At 42.1% G+C, this 25,171-nt stretch overlaps 1 protein-coding gene across 5 annotated transcripts in view; it reads right to left on the bottom strand.

Annotated features, from left to right (window-relative positions):
* Positions 1 to 7,545: 7,545 nt before the first annotated feature.
* Positions 7,546 to 25,171, bottom strand: part of robo3 (roundabout, axon guidance receptor, homolog 3 (Drosophila)) — a 189,635-nt gene continuing 172,009 nt past the window's right edge. For 3 of the 5 annotated variants that reach the window (XM_029276509.2, XM_065962835.1, XM_065962836.1), the window contains 12 exons: positions 24,756 to 24,942; positions 23,249 to 23,488; positions 22,601 to 22,640; positions 20,890 to 21,029; positions 20,520 to 20,801; positions 19,441 to 19,588; positions 18,768 to 18,986; positions 17,535 to 17,734; positions 16,853 to 16,957; positions 16,129 to 16,296; positions 14,191 to 14,336; positions 7,546 to 8,295 (listed from right to left, as the gene is read on the bottom strand). In XM_029276509.2, the coding sequence (XP_029132342.2) occupies positions 8,284 to 8,295; positions 14,191 to 14,336; positions 16,129 to 16,296; positions 16,853 to 16,957; positions 17,535 to 17,734; positions 18,768 to 18,986; positions 19,441 to 19,588; positions 20,520 to 20,801; positions 20,890 to 21,029; positions 22,601 to 22,640; positions 23,249 to 23,488; positions 24,756 to 24,942 (1,887 nt within the window). In that variant the 3' untranslated portion in view covers positions 7,546 to 8,283. Of the gene's footprint in view, positions 8,296 to 14,181; positions 14,337 to 16,128; positions 16,297 to 16,852; positions 16,958 to 17,534; positions 17,735 to 18,767; positions 18,987 to 19,440; positions 19,589 to 20,519; positions 20,802 to 20,889; positions 21,030 to 22,600; positions 22,641 to 23,248; positions 23,489 to 24,755; positions 24,943 to 25,171 lie in introns of those variants that run through there. The other 2 variants (XM_029276508.2, XM_065962837.1) reach the window with 2 other exon arrangements.

Here is a 25,171-nt window from a genome sequence, read left to right as displayed (position 1 = left end):
AATGAGGTGGATGATTTATAGAGGAGGGAGAGAAAGGAGGGATACAGGGATGGAGGGGAGGTGAGGGGGGGTGTATAAAGGGTAAGGGGTGTCAGGTCACACTGTAGAAGGTCAATCACGTAAATCTGCTCTTTCCAACAACCTGCTAACATAATGTGCATTATAATCTCTGTCTGTAGGGGCACATAAGGATGGGCTTAGTCTTTGCAATGAAGAGCATGAAAACCAGAGTTTAAAACACTTTGACAGTCTAAGACATTTACACACTGATAACATGAGAAGTTTATAAATAAATAAAATACCCATTCTGCAGAGTCTGAAAAGCTGTGAGTCATCACCTAGTCTTTTCAAAACTATATGTTTTCTATACTTGGCCAAATATCAATTAAATGAACAAAAAGTAATTCAATGGTAATATGTCTTTAGAAGACTATGCAGTGTATAGTTATTTTAAATCCCTTCTTAAAACATACTTTCACAGACTTGCTTTCATGTGATGTCATCTTCTTAATGTCTTTTCTTACTGGTTTTACTATTTTTATCTTCTTTTACTTCTTACTGTTTTTTTTATTTATGCTCTTATCTCGTATTACTGTTTCTTTTCCCTTCACCGCTCTTATGGCTCTCATGTTCTACTTTACTTATTTTGTCTATTTATGTTTTATATATATATATATATATATATATATATATATATTGTTTCTATTGTTTCTTGTTTCTATTTCTTTTACTGCTCTTATCTTCTTATTGCTGTTATCTTTTTATTTGCTTTCAGCTCTTTCAGTTTCTTACGTCTTTTTAAATCTTTGGTCCTCTTGGTCTCAGCTCGTGTTGTTGGGTTCTTGTGTTGCCTGGGTTCTTATGATGGTTCTTATGATGGTTCTTGTGTTTCCTGGGTTCTTATGATGGTTCTTGTGATGGTTCTTGTGTTTCCTGGGTTCTTATGATGGTTCTTATGATGGTTCTTGTGTTGCCTGGGTTCTTATGATGGTTCTTATGATGGTTCTTGTGTTTCCTGGGTTCTTATGATGGTTCTTGTGATGGTCGGGTTCTATATGTCTGCTGGGTATCGTGCACTATGGGTTCTTTTCTGTTAAATTGTATTTAATTATTTTTAGTATTTTGCATTTGTTATGTTCTTGCTGTTGTTTATGTTCTTCTGTGTTTGGTTTAGTTTGTTCTTGTTTTTGCTTTTTGTCAAAGCACTTTGTAAACCTGTGTTTTTAAAAGGTACTATATAAATAAAGTTATTATTATTATTATTATTATTATGAATGTACTTGTAAAAAGACATATACATGATAGACATATCATATTCATTTATACTTGAACAGTTTAACAACCTGCAGTAGAAGGAGTATTGTTTACTTTTTGGTTGCAGTGTGCAAAAAGTTGAGGAATAAATGTTGAATCAACCAGTTCAGTGATTACTTGATTGGTTTTCAGCATTAACTAGTTAACCAAGATTAAATGAGGTCTGAAATGAATGTATACATATTTTAATCGCACACTGTTTTGTCCCTCTAGGCTCACTGTTGATAAGCCTCTGCAGTCTCTCCTGTTGTCACAGTGATAGAATAAAAAGACTCCCTCACATCTTTGAATGTCTCATTTCACTTTGAAAAGTAGCCTCTACAATGTGGTTAAGCCATCTCAAACAGTATTTTTAAAGGTCACATATTACGCAAAATACACTTTAACATGCATGTCACCAATATGTTTCCCTAGTCTGTCTAAAAACCCCGCACTTATGAGAAAGGTCTGTCCTCACCCTCTTTTTCCTGCTCCACTTTTCAGAAAATGTGTGCTCAAACAGGCCGTTTGGAGATTTTCCCTTCATGACATCACAAAGGGCAGTAACCCCTCCCCCAGGTGGGTGACACTCCCACAGCTAGGTGTTTGTTCTGCCCTCTAAGTCTGCCTTCTCACCATAAACAATAGGACATGGAGCAAGAAAGACTGAGACACCCGAGACCTTCCAGAGAGGGGGCGTGTTCAGACACAGCTCATTTACATATTTAAAGGTACAGACACAGAAACAGCTTGTACTGATCAGGGCTGAAATAGAGGGGTTTATAGACATGATCAAATACAGGATCAGAGTGGATTTAGAACAAGAAACTTCACATACATGTTTTAAGGAGCTCTGAGACTTATTTACACTGGTTGAAAAGGAGTTTTATATTTGACCTCTAAAAGACTCTCAGACAGCTCAAATGACGAGTCAAAAGTAATCCACCAACGATCCCGAGCAACCTATGACGCATTAGAGCTCAGGAGATCCCAAGACAAGATGTGTGTGTTGGCAAAATTAACTTTAATGAATTATGAATCCAGATGATTAAATTACCAATTTTGCCTTTTGACCAATCATACATCCACCTCGAGGAGCTACAACAGTGAAATGATGCATATGAGACATCAGTTATATCAAACTAATACATTCATATCAAACATCACTCACATGGGGACTTCTGTTCTGCAGCCACTGTTTTCACTCCAAATCCTTTAAGTAGATTTCGCTGAACACATGTGTGTCCTTTAATTTAAGCAGGATTATCACTGCAAGACTTTTACTTGTTTCATTCAGGGGTTACATTGGGATTTATTGCGTGGGGGTCGCTCTGTGGCTGCAGGCTACAAAATCTGACTGATACCAGAAGATCGAAATATAACAAGATGAGACAATCCTCTAAACACAAAAGCTTAACACAGATACTGTAGATACTGTTGGTACTATACACCCAAATCTGAAACATAATATTTGCTTGTGTCAGTTTGTTTCTTCTTCTTCTTCTGCCACACAGATTTCTAAACTTAACTTTTGCTTCTGGAATAAAGATAATAATACCAAGGAGAAAATGTACTCCAAATACACATTATCTTAGTGAATATAAGAGTGTTTAAGTGTTTAATAAAGTGTGAATGTGGGTGTAAGATGGACTGTGTTTTTGATCTTATCTGTGGCTCTGTGACAGTCTTTCCCTATTTATGTTGTGTCCTTGTAAAGCACTTTGGGGCCAATGTCTGTGAAAAATGCTATATAAATAAAACTTTACCTACTTACTAAGTAACATTATTTCAAATGAAAACATTCTTTAAGTGTATATTTAACTCACTTCACAAATGAACCCTTTCCGTTTCTGACCTGGTCTTCTAGCCGTGTCTCACTTAAAATAACTGAGGTCATCTGAATGAAGCTTTTTAGAAAACCAAGAGACGCTTAAAAAAAGAGAAATCCTGAGGAAATTTCTGATGTCAGCAAGTTCTGCATGACCCCGTCTTAGCCTGTGTTCTCTATAATTATTATAACGCAATAAAGCCAACTCAGACAGCTGAGTAGAAGTTAAGGACCCTGACCAAAGCCTTGGTTATATGTAAATATTTTTGATACTGCTGTATCAGCTATAGGGCAGTGATTCCCAAAGTGGGGCCTGTGGCTTCTAGGGGAGGTACCCATAGTTGGCTGAATTGAACAATGCACACTGTTTTCACACTGCCAGCACAGCGTGGAACATTTGTTTTTAATCCTTTAAAGAAAATTCTTAATTTCCCTGTTTTTCAGCCATTTGTACTAAAACACCTTTCCCTGTCCCCATCTGGTATCAGGTGACCCACCAGGTCTAAAGGCTTTATATGTGATTTTCCAAACTTAAATATAATAGAAATCAAGTATATCCTCTGAAAATAACTCTGAGTCATGACTGTCTACAATGGGTTTAACACCCGAGTCCCACTGTCTGTGATGTTTTCAGAGTTTTCAGAGTCCTATCTTCAGTTTGTTTACATCGCCCGGACGGCCGGCTGACTCCTCCCCTCACGTATAAAAGTTGTTTAATTGAGGGACTAGATAAAAGAAGAATAACATACTGTACTCACTGCTTAACTGTGTTTCTAGATCACGCTCATTTCAGGTACATTTACATGCAGTGTGAAGATACGAGCATAATAAAGATCACTAGCATTAGCATGCTAACACAACAATGCAGCGCAAGATTTTTTGGTTTCATCCTGGTGCTCAAGGGCGACATCTGCTGGATCAAAAAATCACATATAAAGCCGACTCAGACTCAGCAGCCTCATATCTTCATACCCAATCAATTAGAGATAAGCAAGCTGTACGGGAAACTTAAGGAGGTGAGCAGTGTTTTGTTAAGATATGTCTAATTGCAGGGGAAGTCATCAAGAGAAAAACTTTCCAGATCTATGTGTTGTGTAAGCAGCATACTACAACAAAAAGGTGGTCCTGCTGTAAACTGCAGTATGAGACCCTGAACCGGCCTGTCAGTCACATATCAGTGCATTCATCCCCCACGTCTTACATGCTCTTTTGAAGATTCGCTTTCATGTTTTCACTCTGCTGCCACCTCCATCACCTCCATCTGTGGACCAACACAAAGGCATGTGCTGCAGCATCTTATCACAGAGCACTGAGAGAAGAAACATAATGTTCATGTATATGTGTCTGAGCCTGTGAGTTAGTCAGCCTGTGTATGCTAGGACACGGAGGGCGTCTGCAGAGCAGTGGAGGGTAATGCACGCCTCGTCTCAGGTGCACAGAGAGGGGAGAGAGAGAGAGAGAGAGAGAGAGAGAGAGAGAGAGAGAGAGAGAGAGAGAGTGTGTGTTGCTCTGTCAGAGGAGAGACTTCAGTGATTTCATGCTTCTTGGCGCACAGAGCAGCACTCAGCCAGGTGCAATGCTCTGTGAAGTTTGGGGGAAGAATGAGGTAGAGGGGATTAGGAAACAAACAGAACTTCAGCAACAAGACACTTTTTGTTTTTATTTATTTTATTTTTTGGTCTGAGTGAAGACTTTTGTTACGACAGGGCTCGCATGGGAGGGAACATTAAAACAAAGTGTTTTGGGTTGACAAAGTCATACTCAAGGAAGGGGTTTTTTCTAAACAAAGCATAAGGGTGAAGCAAACTCCAAATGAATAAAGGTCTGGGGATGCTGCTCCAATTAAATGTGTAATTAAAAGGGGGACTCTGTGAATACGCCCTTCATCCCAATTATGCCCCTATGCTTTACCAAAACAGTGATGTCACCTTAAACTGACCCAGGCTCCGTTCTAGGCAGTGACAACCCTGATACCTACCCTAATACACGGCCCCTTCTGTCCCCCACAACTCAACCTTGTAGACTGATGGGCAGCAGGAGCCAGTACATCATACGGTCGTCTAGTGGGAACCTCACTTCACCGGTGTTTCATCTGATTACTCCCATGACGCCTTCCGTGCCAGAAGCCCAGGAGGCCTTACCCTGGCAGCAGAAGCCAGGCTCTATAGAAGACAGCGAGGTGATCTGGATCTACAACCACCAGACTTCTCCTGACGCCCAGCAGTGGACTCTGTCGTCCCAACCAAGGAGAAACCCTTGCTGCATATTATTCCATATGCTCTTTTGTGAAGTGTCTCGAGATAACACTTGTTATGAATTGGTGCTATACAATGATTGATTGATTGATTGATTGATGACAAATCGTGAAGGCCCTAGCTCCCCCCCCCCCCCCCCCCACCATGCCTACATGCAGAACCTTCATGTGGCTCAGTAGCTCAGTCTGTAGGGACTTGGGTTGGGAACAGAAGGAACGGTTCAAGTCCTGGTGCGGACAAAATTTGGGAGTTTGTTTGGTGCCATGCAGGGCACTTCCTGAGTACTGCCGAGGTGCCCTTGAGCAAGGCATCGAAACCCTCAACTGCTCTGGTGCGCTCCCTGCATAGCAGTGTGTAGCAGCCCCCACTCTGACATCTCTCCACTGATACATGTCCACAGGTCCTGGTTGTGTATGTGTGTGATTCAGGCCTATAAGTGTGAGAAGCATTTCTTTCTATAACAGAGGTTTAAACCAGAATGTTCCTTAGAGATTAATCGAGTATTAAAAACAAAACAAAAAAAAACCATATACATATCTTACCTACCTTACCACATGTTCCATCACAGCCAAAAAAGCATTGCCACCTTCAACAGACCCGGGCTCTGTACATGCAAGCTCCAGGTAGTGACCACACTGATACTAACCTTTCCTACCAACAACATGCAACTATTCCTGGTGCCAACATTACAAAAAAACTAAACTCCACTCGGCTAAATCTCTTGAAGGAACTGCACTGGTTTCATTAAAACATCTGATGCTCCAGAGGTTTATGAGAAAGTGAGCCAACTCTCAGGAAACATTTTGGGTTAAGTATCTTCTCCAATACATCAAGATGTTCATTATTGCAAATGACGGTTTATTATTCTAACTAAAATATATGATGAAGCAGGGTATGCTTAATGCTTTTATGATAGCATACTTTTTAATGTGCTGCAATGAACCAGGAGGTTTGTAGTTATTTATTCTTCTTCTACATGCCAGACTGGAATTATTGTAAGTATATGAGTCAGTCTAACTAGTAATCTCCTTCATCTTTTTTATTGTAGATTCTGTGTTGTTGTTTTGAAGACATCATGATTATATAGGAGGGTGCAAAAATGAGTGTAAAACTAGCTGACTATTCAGTCTGACCTTTGTGAGTCTTTAGTCTCCCAGTGCCAACAAACATCTGAAGGAACCTTTAGATTACTGAAAAAGTAGTTCCTGGGTCTCATCGTTTCAAGTACTTGTGACTTTTGCTTCAAGCCAAATGAACAACTGACAAAACTGACAACTGACTGACACATGACATTTACGTTTGACTGTGGAGACCTCGATGACTTTTAAGTGACATCGAGATGTGAATGACCTTTAACAGTGTGCCAGATCAGTACGATCAGGTCGATTTCCAGCAGCAGCAGAACCTGAAAAAAGGCTTGGAGTATAATCACTGGATCTTCAAGTACGAGGCAAATGATGACTTTAATTACAAAATAAAAAAAAGTCAGAAGAAAAAAACATTTGAATAGTATGGGTTGTCCATTGATTTTTCATATTTGCATTACACTTGAAATACAGGTTCATGTTGAAGTTTTGGTTGATTGTTGCATGTCCATAATGGCTGAGTGGAAGACATGGTGGAAGAAAAAAACAGAGGTCAGTTCTCCTGCAAAAAGTCACTCTAAGGTTTAGAGTTTGTATTTGTTTAAAACATTCATTGCAGCAGAACATATTTTGTGTTTTGCAACTAGGCTCCGACCTAATAACTCCTCACAGTTTGAATTTACATGCAGATCATTGAGGAGTGATGGGATAATAGACCCTCCAGTAGAAGCCTACTGGTGGATGCTGGGAAGGTGCAGTACTGCTGCAGGTCAGAGCTGGCAATGAAGAATCAGAGGAAGAGAGCGCAAATCTTGTTTCTCAAATACATCGTTAACTTGAAGGTGTTGTCAGGTGATTGTTGAGAATGAGACAAGTGTGAAATCAGTGCAGCTTGAGTTGACTGCCTGATCTAGCTCTAGGTTTTTTTTTAAGACAATTTGCCATTTTACTTTTCATAATTTTTTCATTATTGCATTGGGAGTGAAAACAGACTGAAATGAAAGGTAAGACGTCATGAATAGAAAATTTATCCCAACACTTCACTTCCTGAAAGGTGCTCCAAAGAAATAAGAGAAGGCTCAGATCAGCAAATGTCTTTTATTTTACATTTACAAAACAACAAGAGTACAAAAAGGTCAGTCCACAGACATTTTTTTTTGTTTGTTTTGGAAGGAGTATATGCAAATTCTATCTCACAGCTGCAGCAAAAAGTTCCTCAGAAGAACGAGGAGAGAGAGGACCGGGGGGGAGGGGGGTTACAATCAAACTTTCATAAAGCCTGTCAGTCTGCTGGCACACAGGGAACTTTCTGCTGCAGAGAAACCAGAGGAACATAGAAAAAGTTTGACATTCTTAGCGGACTACATGGGCGCAGGAGGAACCCGCTCGTTTTGGCTTTTCCGACCAGCAAACACACTTTGTGCTTCGTTTTTTTCTGTTGTTTTTCCATCACAACAAGAGAGTGCAACAGTAGTTAATGCGTATACATTTTGACAAAAAAAAAAAGGTTGGCACATTCAAGAAGACATGAGCGTTTTTTTTTATAATAACAGTTTTTTTTCTACACTGTTTTCGTTTTTATCCTCATAAATACAATATACGTCTCTTTCCCCGTATCCACAAAAGAACAGTACAGACACAGGTATTTACAAATCAAGGAGAGCTCATAAATAATCAGAGTAATACCAAAAAACAAGATGGAGAGTCCGTCATTCTTTCATTCACAGCATTGAGTCCAAACTCTTCTTGTCCAGCTTATTGTGTCCACAGTGGGAGGATGGAGGATGATGGAGGCAGCCCAGGCACACAGTCACACGTGTCCTTATCTCATTTCCTATGAAGAAAGAAAATATTTTGACATCATTACAAATTCTCAGAAACTCTTATTTAGACGTCTCGCAAAGTGATAGCTACAGGAAGGTAAGCATGAGGGCCGTGCTGCTTTGTGCATTTAGCAGCGCCCACTTTCTGAACAGAATCAGCTGTTTTATGTCGCTGCACTCACAGCCCTCTTCAAGTTTTGGAAACACTTCAGCACTCGTCATTTTGTCACTTCTCCCTCACCTACCCATCAAAATCAAGAAAGGGCGGGACTTCTGAAATCAACTTTGTCTACACTGACTCGTCTTTTTGAGGGAGCAAATTCAAAGGTCTAGAGGCTGACTAGTGTCAGGACATAACTCCTTTACATTGTTTTTATGTTTTCTTTTAAACATTTACTTCGATAAAAGAAAGCATTAGCAATTTCAAAGGACTTTAAAGGTCCCATATTCTGCTTTTTCTGGTTTTATATGCTCTTTAGTGTGTTTTCCAAGTGTCCTGTGCATGTTTAGGCACAAATTCAAAGTCTGCGGAAACGCGGCTTCTCCTACGTCCTCCTGTTAGCTGTAGCATTAGCTGCATGTAACGCTCGGTTCTAGCCCCCCTCGATAAAAATGTGTCAGTCTGACGTCATTGTCAGTGTGAGATCACTGATCTAAGCCCATTGGCTCGTTGTGGCAAGCCCAGCAGCTCATGTTGCACGCCCGTTAACTTCTGTAGCACGCCCACGATATGCCGTAGCCTGCGGTAGCACAGTAGTGCTAAGGTGCGAATGTTTATGCTCCCTTCGGACAGAGCCAGTGGCTGCATTCCAAATATTGTACAAGAGGCGGGACATTTCCGAAAAGCGTGCTGAGCAACTGACCAATAACGACAGAGCGGATCGGCAGACCAATCAGAGCAGACTTGGCACATGTGGGGCTCTGCAGTGGAGGCTCAGCAGAGTGTAGCTGACGGACTCAGAGCGTAGAGGGAGCAAGGAGGAGCAGTACATGAAAACAGAGACTTTTTTCAGACTTTAGCTATTGTGAACAAAAGTAGGAACATAGATTAAATATACAAACCCCAAAAAGGGCAGAATATGGGCTCTTTAAAACAGACCTTACGATCACTACTGAGGGTAGCGAAAGTGCAGTAAGCCAACTTTCGTAACCTAGCAACAGTGAGAACTGGTGAGACGGTTACATTTCACATCAACCTCCGAGATTTCCATCACTGATGTATCTTCATAAACAGATATCAGGAATTTGGTGTTGAAAGTGTTTAAGAAAAACACAACTGACCGTTGAAAAAAATTGATAAGGAAAGGATTTTTTTGGCGAGCAGAAGGATGAGCTATCATCTCTTCATGTCTTCAAAATGTATTTCTCTCTATATGAGTTATTTGTCCTTACGTGGTTGTATACGTCGTCTCTCAAATCCAACTTCATTCTTGCGTCTGATTTCTGAGCTGCTCACTTTTCCAACACTTTGACCCTCATCTGCACATTTAAAAACAAAATAAAAAAACTACTTTCAGACCAACTCACTATCACTTTGGAGCAGCCTGCAGTAAAAGACTCATCGTCATGGATACTTGGTTTGGTAGCGTAATGACTTAACTGTCATGGCTGTCAGTCCTGTTAATAAAAGTGCTCTGTAGTCAGTGGTAAGCACTCTGATCTATTTCCTCTCAATCAGAGGCTCATTTACTAATAACAATCCATCTTTTTCTGCCACCTTCTCTTACGTGAAACATGTTTCTCAAAGCAGCCTCTTCACATCTACTCTCTCAGGTTCCCGAGGACACAGCGACATCTTAATGTCGAGTACGTCATGTAACATATCAAATGAACATGAATCCTCAGTTGTGAATGTTGTCAACGACAAAAAGAAATATGTTTTAAACTCGGAGAACAACAACGTTTATATTAAAGTTAGCACTCTACAGCCTTTAAAAACTTCTTGGGCTGAAGTGAATTTGGGAGGAGAGGGAACTTCAGCAGCTTCAGGAGACATTGAGATGAAATATTCAAAGAGTAGATATTCATTTTTTAAACCTGGGCTTTTCTTTTGGTACATATATTGGTGTCTAACAGACCAGTACAGTGCATAGAGACAGAAACGAGGAAACTTAATGTTTCTGAGCAGTTAACCTCCATCAACGTATACAACCTCTTAAAGCCTGTCTTTGACACCGACAGGCCCAGAGTGTTTTGAGAAAATGATTCTTACAGTTAGACTTTTTGCTGAAGTGTCAGATCCTTTTTTAGGGCGCACTCACACTAGGTAATCTGTACCGTGATCAAGTCAATTCACCCTCAAAGTCCAAGTTTGTTCGACTAGTGTGAGTTTTCCATTCAAACACTTATTTGGCTCTTGAATGCTTGGAAGACGTCTTCTTTGGAACGGTACCATTCATGCACAACAGGCACGGGCATGAAACGCTGACAGACCTCTATCATCAAGAAATCCCATCATAAAAAGTGTTTTAGCTGTATATGTCTAAAATGACTCAAAATAAGCCACAAAGTCAGTGAAGTAGATGTCACATAGAGCCATACATGTATTTTAATGTGATGTCATGTAGTCCCTTTTACATGCTCAGGTCCGGTTAGTCCTGGAGCAGTGTGGGTGCAGGCCAGCGGGGGAATGGGGAGGGGGGATAAAGGTGCTTCAGTACTGCACGGGACAACAGGACCTACTGTGAGTGCCTCCTTAAACAGAAAAAGCCATTTCATAGATCTCTCAATAGCCACCTGTCTCACTCAACCAAAACTGTTTTTTTTTTGTTGTTTTTTTTACCAATTCTACCAATCAGGAAACAGGTGTTGATCATCTAGCTGGTCCTTGATTGGTTCATTTGTTTGTACTGTTTGTGTGACTTTAATTTGAAGCTTGGAACTGACAAAAACACAAACAAACTGTTTGAGGTAGCGGTGGAGCAGAAACTCCCGTAACTTCCCCCAGCAACCGGCCGCCCCGGGGGGGGGGGGGGGGGGGGGGTCAAAGAGAGAGAGAGATAACAGTCAGTAACACCACAGGAAGTCAGGGAAACCTGATCCAGACTTCCTGTGGAAACACCTCCAAATTTATTACTCAGGAGGTCACACTTTCATGTTCTCCGGAAGGCGTGAAAAAGGCCGGGAGGGGTCAGGTAGGGTCATTAACAGGGGGGTCAGATAGTCCTGACTGCTCAACGGGGGGGTGACCTGAGGGGAACGAGATGGAACGAAGCAGTGTGTGTGTGTGTGTGTGTGTGTGTGTATGTGTGTGTGTGTGTGTGTGTGTGTGTGTGTGTGTCACTTTTACTGGTGTCTTTGCTACACTCCCATGTCAGATGTGTTGTCGAGGTCAACATGGAGCGACCCGTGAAGGAGAAATCCTCTCTCTCTTTCTCTGTCCCTCCCTCCCTCTCTGTCTGTCTCTCTCTCTCTCTGTCTCTCCCTCTCTCTCTCTCTCTCTCTCTGTCTCTCTCTCTCTCTCTTTCTGTCTCTCTCTCTCTCTCTCTGTCTCTGTCTGCACACAGGCAGCTTTATGACGACGCCTCAGGTTACTGGGTGTACATTTAACAACTTAAGCTCTTAAAGAAGCATCAAAGGTGCTTCACTCTGTTTCTCATAAAGACAAACTCATGATGGCTCACACTCTGTCTGGTTGTTCTGCAGAGAGTGGAACTCTTTAACTGCTGTTGCCTTTAAGTTCTCAAATCAAATTATGAGTAAGGTCACTTTAAAACAGTGCTGAGGTACTTTGACTTAAGTGACATGATGTGTTTTCATCTGCATCTGACCCAGTATGGAGAGATACACTGTGGTTTCATTTACATGAAGATGTTATGTTGTTACATATTGAATGAATGAGCCTGATGACATGATGATGCACAACATAAAACCAACATAAACATAAAACCAAAACCAAAAAAGTTATTTTTGTTAAACGTTTACAGTTCAAGACAAAACTACTTCACTGAAACATTTTGAGTGCAGGACTTTGACTTGAATTAGAATCTTTTCTTGTGGTTTTGCTGATTTAACAAAGGTCAAGATTGAAATAAAATCAATAGAAAACTGTCTGTTCCTCGTGTCCGCACAGAACAGTGTCTAGTTTACCATCTGCATGGAAATTTCTCCAATATGACTTGAAACCCGAGATCTCCTTTTGCTTGAAGCCTTTGGCTCTATCTGTCTAAACATGAGAGACCATTGGACAGAGCCTTTTTTTTTTCATTGTTATCCTGCGTACACAACTCCTGCATTATACCTGCTAATCGATTTGAACATTTTAATTGTTGTGTACTCTTAACTTATTGTTATTAAACTGTTCCTAATCATGTAATATGTATTATGATGTGTGCATTTTTACAAATCTTTACGGGTATGAATGTGTATGTGGGTATGGGTGAGATGTGCTTGGATTGTGCTGGTGTATGTGTACTTATCTTATATTTTATATTTTACATGCTGCAAACAGGATTGCTTCAACTGAGTTTTGTTGTACATCATGCAATGACAATAAAGATAAATCTAAATCTAATCTGCTGCCCTCTTGGACAGGTCATCCTGTGAAAAAGATCTTAATATCAAAGGGTTAATTACCTGGTTAAATCAAATTAAACATGCATGCTATATTCAAACTGGGTAACACTTCAAATTATGGTGACAATATTCACCATTAACTAGTTGCTTATTAGCATGCTACTTTGTAGCAAACTGGCTCCTTATTAGTCATTAGCCACCTTATTCTACATAGATAGATAGATAGATCGATAGATAGAAACTTTACTAATCCCATGGGAAGCTTTCCTCAGGAAATTCAGATTCCAGCAGCAGGTAACACCAAAGGATAGAACAGCACACAGATACAAAAAATAAAATAAAAAACACAAGTTATATACAAATAATATACTGTACACAGTAGCAGCAATAGACATGTCTAAATAAAATATACCGGTACAGATTTGTAATAAAATAGCAGCAGCAATAAAAAAATGTTAGCAGCAGTTGTGTTGTTTTGTTTTTTGTGTGATGCTGTAGCTGCAGCTTATAGGTCATTAACTAAGAGTTTGCCCTCAATAACCTCCTAATGATATTAAGTTAGGAAGTTGTTGAACATGAATTACAATCTTAATATGCTGGAGCGGCAGGAGCTCAGTCTGTATGGACTTTGGGTTGGGAACCCGACAGTCGCCAGTTCAAGTTTTTTGCAGCAGCTTATCTGTCAGCGTGTCACATATTGATATGTTTTCACATGTGTGTACAGAAGAAGCTCAACACGGAGGACCAATGGCTGCATAAACTGACTTTCTCTCAGCTGCCTCCTCTGTCTACCTACAGGAACGTTGAGAGGACCACTGTTCACAAGTGTTGTCTCACTCACTCTATTCCCCCCGCAGAGCGTCCTGTTCACCGGCTCGCCTCGCTCTGCTGTTGAAGACAGCAGCCCGTTGTGAGGGAGCCTGCGGGGGGGCATTTAAAGGAGCGCTCCAACAGTGAAGAGCTGTCTCTGAAGTGCATGCAGAGAGAGAGAGAGGGAGAGTGGTGGGCGTGCGCACTTAACGCAGTTTCTTACTGTAACAACCTTTTGTGAGTCAACGGTAATGGTAGCACTGTGTGTGTGTGTGCGTGTGTGCGTGTGTGCGCGCGTGTGTGCGCGTGTGTGTGCGTGTGTGTGTGTGTGTGTGTGTGTGTGGGCAATAGGGGACTGTGAAGGCTCTTTTCATGCACCCACACGTATAAGATTATGTGTGTTTTATGGAGCGTGAGTAATGATGTGTAGATAAAACTAAAGCACATGAGCGTCTCCATGGCTCTTCTTTGTTCCCCGGCCTCATGAATATCTAAAAGCATCAATTATTCAGACCGTTTGAGGTGGAAGAAGAGAACGTTTCTGCACAAGTTATGAAATCATCGGTGTTGCTTCAGCGTACCTCGCTGTGTTTTCTGGCTGAGTTGAGCCCTCGGGAGCCCGTCGAGCCTCTGGAGGAGGAGCTTCCTGTGGTCGAGCAGTTACTGGACATCTGACTCCTGGAGAGGTACCCGGCCTTAGTGCTGCTGTACGCCACCACGTCCTCATCTGAAGACAAGGAACAACATGGGGTTAAAAGAGAGGACTTTGAGTCTGGTGTTGAAAATACATAAATGTGTCTAAGTGGAAACATTAAGGTTAATATATGCCTGTTCACACACTCATACATTTTCATTTTAAAACGAGTTACCTCATGCCAAGCATTCACCTCACTGCAGCTTTTAAAGCCCCTAAAAAAGAAGATTTCTGCCTTTTAATAAGACAGTTTTTTCTTACCACTGTAACTTTTGCTGCTTTGCTAAAGCGCTCATGATGGATAGGCCGGATCTTTGTAACATAACAATGAGTAAGGTCTTTTTACCTGCTTTTTGAGTGTCTTGAGATAACACTTGTTATGAGTTGACGCTATACAAATAAATTGAATTGAATTGAATTAAAACAGAGACTTAACAAATGCTGTTGACCCTGTTTCGGTTTGAAATGCTTTGTATGTTCAGAAACAGAGACTTTTATAAAGTGATGACACAGACATTCACATCAGCATGTTGATTGGATCAGCCCAGCCTATCCTTTTCCTGTTTCATCACACCCTTATCTTTACCTCTTCCTGGTAGATAAACAAACGCTCTGACTTGCAGAAATTAATTCATCATGAACAGCTGATTATGGACGCTGCTGTTGACCTTGTTGGTCTGTATCAGCTGCTGTTGTACTGAATGCTTAACTTCAGCACTTTAAAATGTTACTACTGCCTACCTGTGAAGCAGGAAAGCTAATTTTTAAGTGATTCAAACGTCCAGCAGTGGGGTCAGCCCTGTTTTGAGTGACACTATTTTAGATTAGTGCCTTTTTGCTGGGCGGGCAAATTCCCAGTGTACCTGAACAGTAATGTGAAAAGTTTACAGACATCTTGTTATACACAGAGATTAGTTCTTAAACACTTATTTGGACAGAGATCGCTTTTGAAACACTGTTTTCAAAAGCAAGCATTGCAGCTTTGATTTAGCCTCAAACTGTGGTGTATCTGCTGGAGAAATGACTTTTTAAATCTTCTTGTGGCTTGATTCTGTCTGTGCTAAATGCCATTTTGAATTCCTTTATTTGTATATATTTAATTCTGGCAAAGGGAACTGTCATTATCTGTTACTTCTGGCTACAGCGAGGCATCATTGTCGTAGGAATTTGGGCATTTCCAGACCCACACCTTGGCATCATCTATGCCTGCTTTGTCCCAGCTGCATTCATGGCGAGGTCATTCGTAAACAATGATCTGGCACACTGTCACTGAAGCTCCTTTTCTCTCGTGCATTTCAAAACAGCCTGCCCCCTGACACTTTCACAGTGTTTCTCCTTTCACACATGTCCCTCACAGCGGGAGATTTTTCCCTTTTTCTCCTCATGACTTCAAAAGGATGCTGCAGAAGTCACATTTTAAATGTTGCAACATATCCAAGATGGCGTACGATGCAACAGAGTCTGACGCTTTGATGGCAGTTATTTTTCCTTTCTATCTGTGTTAAGTGTAACGGGACATATTCACCATATCAACATCAGGGTGAGCAGAAAGTAGCATGAATGTTCCTGAATATTATCACCTCAGATCACCACGACCACATATTTTACTAGTGCAGGAAAAAGCCCTGATCGGGGGTGAAAAATGCTTTCAGGAGTGTGGTGTATGTGTGAAAGGGGCTAAAGAGTAGAGCATTGTGAACCATAAATGTGGAAAAATCTGAGTGTGGTTACAAGAGCGATGTGTTCCAGCAGGAACCCACACACTCCGCTTCCTTTAAACTGAATTAAGACTGAAAAATGAAATGTGTGCCAAACTCTGTCTTACTGTCTGTGTGTCTCTGTCCCGATCCTTTGCGCTGGTGGCTGCTGCTGCTGTACTCGCTCCTCTCCAGGGAGGACACGGCTCCGTTCACCACTTTACTGCCCTCGACACTCCCCTGAAGGCCCCGCAACCTGTCCTCCTCTGGGGGGGGCTCCGGAGGTGGGGGCAGGTCTGAACAGACACAAGTGGAGGAAGAGCATGCATGAAGAATTGGGTCAATGTTTTCCTGCATGTAGCATTTTATCTCATTTGAGTGCAGGTTTCTGTTACATAACATCCTCTTAGTGCTCTAAAAACAGATCATTTTGTTTGTGTTTGTCTTTTTTTCATTCATGCATAATTAGCTATATCTGTGTTTACAGTTTTGGATAACAGGCTGAATTTAATTAACTCTGACTTTGAGCTGGTGAAATAAGGCTTACGTCTTACATGTGGAGCAGAGCTGTAGATTTTTAATCACAGATTTGTGCTGCACAATATGTGTGGGTACATGCTGGATTATTATGGGCTGTATATCCTCACTCAATGACAAAGTGTACTGAACACACAGTTACATCATTTTCATAACTGCAGCATGGATACGATGTTCTTTTCAGAAGTGCAGCTGCAAATTAAGCCTCTGAGTGCACTGGAAGTCTGACAGCAGCGTCACAATCTCAATTTCATTTTCTTGCATTTTTTTTAAAACAAGAAAAGTTAGAGATATGGTTGAAGTGTGTCCACTCACCTCCTTGTATATCTCTTCTGTAAGCGGACGTCTTGGACACCTTTTTCTTCACTCGTGATTTCTGGTTTGGAGGAGTGCATGAATCTGCTGGAGAGCGACTGTGGACTGTGAGAGGGAAGAGAAAGAAAACACTTCATATAAATCATATATATTTTCAGTTTATATATACATTTGGAATTTTAAAGAAAAAACAATGAAATGGTAAATGGACTTGGGCTTGTACATGGTCAATTATTATTTCATTGTATGAGTCCTGAGGATTTTTTCACTTCAATTTTCAATTTTGTTTTATACATGCTTCTCACACATCGGCCCAGATTACACACATGTACAAACAGGACGTGTGGCGATGCATTAGTGGAGAGATGTCGGAGTGGGGCTGCTACACACTGCTACAAAGGGAGTATAAAAGAGCTTCTGGGGGTTCAGCGCCTTGCTCAAGGATACCTCAGCAGTACTCAGATAGTGACCTGGCACCTCTATAATTTTTCTATATTTCTGCACATTTGAAGATGTCTGTCCTTTTTCTGTCCTTATATAGTGCATGCAAATGTTTTAAATCCCAAACCATGTGTCAAAAGTGCAGCCCTTGTTTGCTTGTGTGAGCTTGTAAGTGTGTGTTTCTTGTGTGTTTTTAATGCAGGTTTGTTCCCCTGCTCTCATGCTGCAGCAGTCTCAGTACCCGGTGTGTTGATGCTGACGTTGTCTTCATTCAGTGCTGGCCCCGGGCCGTTGAGGCAGCGCTGAGCGGGACTTTGGCACTGCAGCGTGCCAGCCTCTGATGAGCCGTGATGCTGTTGGCCCGAGAGGTTGGGGTTGGACTGGGTGAGCGTCGGGCTTGGCGCCTGGGGAACTGGCACCGGACCGCAGGGTAACCTTCTGCTGCGGGAAGTGAGGACAACATGTTACTGGAGAGGACAGACCCAGAGGAATCAGAGGCTAAAAATGGTTCAGAGAGAGATTTTAAAGGAAGTATTATATTGTTTTCTTCCTGTGTTTGTGCTTTTGTGATTTTGGCTCTTGTTTTGAGTTGAACACTTCATTGTTATTTAAATGTTTAGTTTATCATCTAGCCAAGCGAGAACAGTAATGGTTAACAATGTTACATGAGGATACATTTGTATAAAAAAGTATAAAAAAAAACAACCAAAACAAGCAATGATGTCAGTTTCCCTGAATGTCATTTCATATATCGGTTGGTGAATATTTGCAGCTACTTCATCAGATACTTCGATGTGCAAAAAAAGGTCAACATTTTGATGGTTGAAGCATTTCCAATGCATGAATTTATGGCTTTTTTGCTATTTTGTGTTTTTGTTTTAAAAGAAAAGTGTTTCAGCTTTGACGGTTGTTTTGACAAAAGAAGCCATTTTAGGATGTTGATTGAGCCTCTGGGGGAACTGTGATGAGCTCTATAACAACAACCTTTGAACATTTTTATGATTTTAAACAATAAATCATTCAATGAAAAAACTACTTCAGTAGATTAAATGTCAATCAAACAAACTGTTAGTTGAAGACAAACTGATCCACCTAAGGCTAGTGATCATAGAAGACCAAGAGAGGTCGTACCAGAAAAACCCACGAGTGTATTCAGTTGTTTAATGTGGAAATAGAGTCAGAAATCAGGGAGAGGGAGAGTGGGGAACGACATGAGGGAAAGGAGCCAAATGCCGGTCCCTTTAATTTGACGGAAATATTTTGTCCCTACTAACTACTTTTGGCTTCAAAACGCCTCTTCAGAAACCAGTGGTTGACATCACTGAGACTACGTCCATGTTTTACACAGTCTATGTTTAAAGCTGTTTTTTTCAATCAGACACACACACACACACACACACACACACACAAACACAAACACACAGTAGATTCACAACCATCATGTCACAGTTATGTGCAGAGTTTGTAAGCATACCGTGACAGCTGCTGGCTGTCGAGCTGGTTGAGGCGGGGGAGGTCGTGGGGGGCTCGGGTCTCCTCGTGGGGCGAGGGGGTGAGTGTGGCGGTGGACTGGTGACTGTAAGAAGTGGCCGGAGAGGAGGCGTTGTTCCTCTGAGGCGGAGGGGGTCCGTCCTCGCAGCCCTCCATCAGATAGGTCCTCTCTGGGAGGGGGGGGCACCACTCCTCATCGGAGCTACACAAACAGAGAGGTGTTGCAGTGTGAGAACAGAGCTGGATCTTACCTTTGTGTTTGTGTGTGTTTTTAAAAGCAGGGCAGCCTATTGTCTCTCTGCTGCTCTTTAATTCCAGCTCACTATGAGGCCACTAAAAGATTAATGCTGTTCTTTCAGGCTCTGCTCGAGTTATAGGGCCTTGCCGTCGGCAAAAACTGCAGGAGGCTAAGCTTCCACTTGGGTGGGAGCGCTGCTGTGATCCTGAATGATAGTCTGCTTTGAGGTTTCAGAGAACGACTGTTGAGTGGGAACACGGCTAATTGTGTTCAAAGACATAAAAAACAGCTAAACTGCTGAGGCGATCGTCCACAGCTGAGGTAATTCATGTTTTCAAAGCCAGAGGCGTTAGAGCCATGTAAGGGTTTGCTACTTACTGTCAGTGTTAAGATTCATTTATAGAGATGTCTGACTCACCCTATGTCCATGTCCTCGTGCTCAGGGGGCAGCTCGTCCTGCTCACACGGCTCCAGCTCTCCGATGGGAGGAGGAGGGGGCAACGACTCCATCCAAGTCAGAGACGGGGTCTTCACAGCTTTCCCCATCGCCTTCTGCTTCGGCTTACCTGAAAAAAGAAAAAAGACAGAAACACCCTGAGTTAATTTGAGGAGGCGACTTTGTATTATTGATCAAGTTAGGGCAGAGGGTCAAACCTCCAGACAAGCTGAAATACATTTATAGGGATGAGCAATTCTGGCTAAAAAAAGCAATACAATGGATTTTTTTTAAAACAGTAGATTGAATTTTTCCTTTCAAAAAAGCTCCTTTCTGTGTGCAGCACTTACACTTCTATATACAGACAGTACATGTAGGTGAGTTTAGACAACCAGACAAACAGAAAAGCATAGTTTGAGGATATCTGAACAATAACTTCACCAAAAAACTAATGATAATCTTTTCCCACAGGTGAGTTTAGGAGTGGATACAATTCAGCCATTGACATAGTAAAGGAGAGAGAATATAATCATAGTGAAATGCCATGGGGACAAAGCTCGTTCTAAAACGGCTTCCACATGGAGCTGGCCTGCTTCTTGTTAGACAGGCAGGTGCCAAACGCCGATGGTTAGCTTGTGCTAGCATGTGTTAGCTCGCAGTCTATGTACAAACAGTAAATGTATACATCACGTCCTGCAGTGAGTGTGCACTTCTGGGGGCGATGAGCCCAGGAGGAGGGGCTTAGTTTGAATGCTGTGATAACAAGCTGCAAAGACCATTTCTATCTAGCCCAAACAATTTGTCTTCCCTGGTTGCTTTCCTTCTTGCTGTGTAAAATATTGTGTGGCTTGAGTAGCTGTGTTGAAGTATCTTCCTGACACTGAGAGTAAGAAGCAGTGATACGTCAGAAGAGCTGTCGGGTCTAGAAAAAGGGCTAAGGGGATTAAAGATGCACAAAAAACCCAACTAAAAACGTGTTGAGCTGAATCTGCTCTGCTGTAACTACAACATGCGTCTACACTGAACAAAGACAGTAAAAAGTCCCCGCGGCTCTCCCTCACCATTGCAGCGGTCCGGCTGGGCGTACTGAGCTCCGGAGGGTCCCGGCTGCATGATCCAGTGGCCGTCGTCCTGCTGCTCTCCGCTGTGGGCCGACGTCTGTGTCTGGTTGTTGTAGGGCATGATGGAGGTGGAGGCGTACGGGGTGGTGGAGTTGTGTTGGGCGTAGGTGAAGCTGTGCAGGTCCTCACTGGTGGCGTCGATGGTGCTGTAGATCGGCCCTTCGGTGGAGCCTCCGATGCTGTACTTCTCCGTCTGATTCAGGTAGTTGGAAATGCCAGCCTCTGCACAGGAAAGGAGAAGATATTATATAGAGAGGGTGTTTGCTTTGTTGGGAATCAATCACAGTGTTTAGTTGAAGCCGTGTCCTACCATTGTAGTATCTCTCAGCGGTGCTGTGGTTGGTGCTGCAGCAGTTGACGGCCTCTTTGCCGCTGTGGACCAGGTTGGTGGTAGGCCAAGAGTCGGCCAGCCACGGGTAGTTGCCCATGTTGCCTCCCAGCACGCCCGGCCTATGGAGACATCCTGGTGTTAATTTAAAGCATGATGGGACCGAGAAGAACAAGAACTATATGCAGGTGGAAATGAAACCAGCTGCATGTATAGATAGTGAGAAACATTTATAACATCAGTCCAGTCTAGGTCTGCACCTGGCTCAGACTCTGGTTAGTTCAACTAGTTTGGGCTGTCCCAAAATATAAAGCTTCAACTGTTGGTTCATTTTTCAGTTCAGCTCCACACAAAACTCAAATATCATGGACCTCATGTTTAACCTGTAAAGCTCAAGTGCACTTCCAGCGATCCACCTTCTTAGTGTTTCCAGTCACTTCAAAGTTTTTTTTTCAACTATTCCGTTAAACCGGTTCAAAGATTTTTAGCTAAAAATGAAGCTAAAGTCAACGTTAGCAGCAGCTCAGCTACCAGCCTCCCACAGCTCAGCCAAACAGCGTTGTGGAGACGATGAGCGTTGAACTGCTTTCATTAGTGTTTTTAAAGGCTGTTATCACGGTGTCTGTATACTTCGGAGAAAAGAAGACATCTGCAGATAACATTACTCTCTTAACAAGACAAGAATCCCTTAATCTCTTAAATCAAGCTGAGTCATGTAAACTAGCAGCAGCTTAGCTTGCAGCCCCCTTTTAACATCTTGAATCTGCCCAATAAGAGCATCAGAGAAACAGCATGTAAAACAACTCTTATTAAGTATTTTCCAGATGCTAAAGGAAGAATGTGCAACTTTTTGATCCAGTAGATGTCGCCCTTGAGCACCAGCATGAAACCAAAACCAACTTCTGTTTGGTGACACGGCCGCAATACTGAAGCTCAGCTTTCCTCAAGCCACACACCTCCAACCTGATACTGATATACTGACAAAATTGTCCACCACTTGCTGCAATTACCTGTGCTGCAATTGTTGTGTTAGCGCTCTTTAGTTAGCTCGTAGCTTCACAATGCACATTAATTGACACAGAATGACCATGATCTAAAAACGCTCATGTGACATCCAAATAAGGAGTGAGTATGTTATTCTTCAATTCTCTAGTCCTTGACTAAATCAGCTTTAATAAGCGAGAGGATGAGCTGGCTGTAAACATGACATCAACACGGCGCTGACAACAACACATCCGGCGGGACTCACACTTCTCACTCTTTGTAGACAGCCATGACTCAGAGAGATATTTACAGAGGATATACTGAATTTCTACTATACTTATGTGTGAAATGTTGCACATTCTTCCTTCAATAATTTGGTCTTTCTTTCTTTAGAAATGAAACTCTGAGGATAATCCACCTGCCAGTAAAGCCTTGTTAAAGATGAGCACTGGAGAGTCATTTTGAGACTCGTTTAAGTTCACCGCCTGCAAATAAATCTTTATTAATAAGTCTTCATTTGTATCCCGCCAAGTCTGAACAAAAGTTATCTTGAAACACTATAAAAAGAGCAGGTGTAGACTGTTCTCTTTGCTTTCTTTGTTGCATACTTTTTTAGGAGGAAACCCTTGTCCGGCATGACTGTGACTTTAATTAATTCATCACATCATAGAATGAGGCCAGGGCCTGAATGTGAGAAATATTCAATTACCTTCCATTGAGTCCTGATGCCTCTCCATGAGGGAAACCAACTGCAGGAAGAAAAAAAAACAGCAACAGTGTGATGAGGAGGATGTGAGTGAACTGACTCAGAAGTGTTACATTTTAATGACTTACTGGGGGACAATGCTCACATCACTCAATAAATCAGCATTTCTCATTTCAAAGGACGTGTTTCAGTTCCTCTCATTGGACGAGTCTGCAGCAGTTTGAAGTATCTGCTGTGTACCGATCGTGTCTGTTACAGCTACACTGAGAATACACGACTAAATTATTCAACTCTGTGTTCCTGTAGTCCTGCAACAAATCTCGAAAAGCACGCACTGCTGCAGTAAAAATACTGCTGTAAACTGTGTATGTACAGTCTGAAGTGACATGTAGAAACACATAAGTGTCTGGTAGGCGCTCCAGGCTAAATATGGTCTATATGAGATTCACAATGTAGCTACCTTAACCTTCACATTAAAAGTTAATCATTCTAATCCATGTTCTTTTTTTAAAGTGGAATTCTTTGGGCTCCAATCCGAATTCTTCTCTCCATGACTAATCTGTGCAGCATCAACACGAGACCGCGTCCACAAAGAGCCTCAGGTGAGTTAGCAACAACACGTCGCTTCACATCTCCATCACTCCCCCTCACCTGCCGGCGTGTAGGCGAAGGAGGCCGTGTAGTGGCTCAGCTCCTTCCTCTTCTTGCGGCGGCAGTAGATCCACACGCTGAAGCCCATGAGGATGACCCAGCAGGCTCCGCCGATGCCCGCGATGAACGCCGGCTGCTTGACGACGTCGGTGATCTGCTCGGCCAGGCTCACGCTGCTCTCCTCGCCGCTGTCACCGGTGCCACCGCCGCCTGACACAGAGGGCTGTTCAGCTGGTAACTCTGGGGGGGGAGAATAAAAAAAAAAGAATAAGGGAGGGGAACGTATGATGAACTGTTGACTGTTGTCTTACTATTAACTGAAAAATGTTTACAATGTTAAAGGATGTGAAGAACTAAATCGCTCTCTGCCCCTGCTAAATTTCAATGATATGAAAATAATTCAATTGCAGCACTTTTCTTTGTCCTTTCATGAAGGGACCCCTTTTTTTTTTTTCACTCAGGATTTTGATTTGAGTTATTTTACACAACTTACATGCACTTCCTTTGTTTAAATTGTGCACCTTCACTTTTTACAATACATTGTCTGTTAGCTTAATGCTAACCATGTTGAACCTGCATGATACATGGAGCCTAGTGCTAATACCAAATAGTAGAAATCAAGATTAACAAAATGTTTGATTCTTTTTTTTAAATCACAGTGTGAGTTGATAGTTGTACCCAATGGGGGGTGCTAGATGAAAAGTAAATATATAACCCAATGAACCCAAGGAATCATCCTCTGGACAATTTTTATATATGCACAATGCATTCCATTTTTTACTAAAACTAAATTGTCTAACAAGTGATGGCGATAAAAGTATGAAAATGAAAATATTAGGCTGATCAAAGACATCAGACTTCATCCTCTGGGGACCATGAATCGATATAACCAAAAAGAAATGGCCATTCGACAAGCAAAATAGATCAATAAAGGTCACATATTGATGGAAAATACACTTTACCATGTTTTTCTGACACTAATATGTGTCCCTAGTCGGTCTATAAACACCTTCAATTAAAAGAAAAGTCCATCCTCTCCGTCTTTTGTCTGCTCCACTTTTCAGAAAATGCATGCTCAAACAGGCCGTTTGGAGATTTTCCCTTCATGACATCACAAAGGGCAGTAGCCCCTCCCCCAGGTGGGTGACACTCCCACAGATAGTGGGAGCTAGCAGCATTTGTTTTGCCCTCTGAGTCTGCCTTCTCACCGTAAACAATAGGACATGGAGCGAGAAAGCCTGAGACACCCAAACCCTTCCAGAAAGGGGCGTGGTCATACACAGCTCATTTGCATATTTAAAGCTACAGACACAGAAACAGGATTTGTTTTTGCTACAAACTTCCCAGACATGTTTTGGGCCCCTTTTAGACTTTTAGAAACTTGTTTAAAAATGAGTATAACATGTGACCTTTAACTTTGTTCCCTCTAACATTCCTTCATAAAAGTGTTTGTCATTGGCACATCTCCATGTTGTCCATCTCTCTGTTTTTGTCACGGTAGACTCACTGAAGAGGACAGACACCGGCTGGCTGTGAGTGCCGACGCCAGCGCTGGTCACCGCTGCGACCTCCACCTGATAGAGCACCCCGGGCATCAGACCTTTCAGCATCGTGGACAACGTGATCCCGTCCACCGTCTTGTTGATGAAGTTTCTCGTCTGGTTGTCTCCGCCTCCGCTGCCCACACACCAAACCTGACCGGAGACATGGAGAGGGTTTCTTTTGTTATTCAGCTCATTGGGCCCCTGGTGGGATCTTTTAGATACTGTCAGTCTTATGCTCCTTGTTTGAGGAAGAATTAGCATTTTTCATTCACTGATGAAATAGTCAACTACAGGCTGAAATATCTGATGTGTTCAAACGACATCAAAGCCCAGTCCGATATTCCCTGTGCTGAACGTACAGTCGTCATTGAACTCGGGG

The sequence above is a fragment of the Labrus bergylta genome, chromosome 14, assembly GCF_963930695.1.
Source record: "Labrus bergylta chromosome 14, fLabBer1.1, whole genome shotgun sequence".
In the NCBI taxonomy this organism is placed as follows: Eukaryota; Metazoa; Chordata; class Actinopteri; order Labriformes; family Labridae; genus Labrus; species Labrus bergylta.
This window is presented reverse-complemented; position numbering and strand designations above follow the sequence as displayed.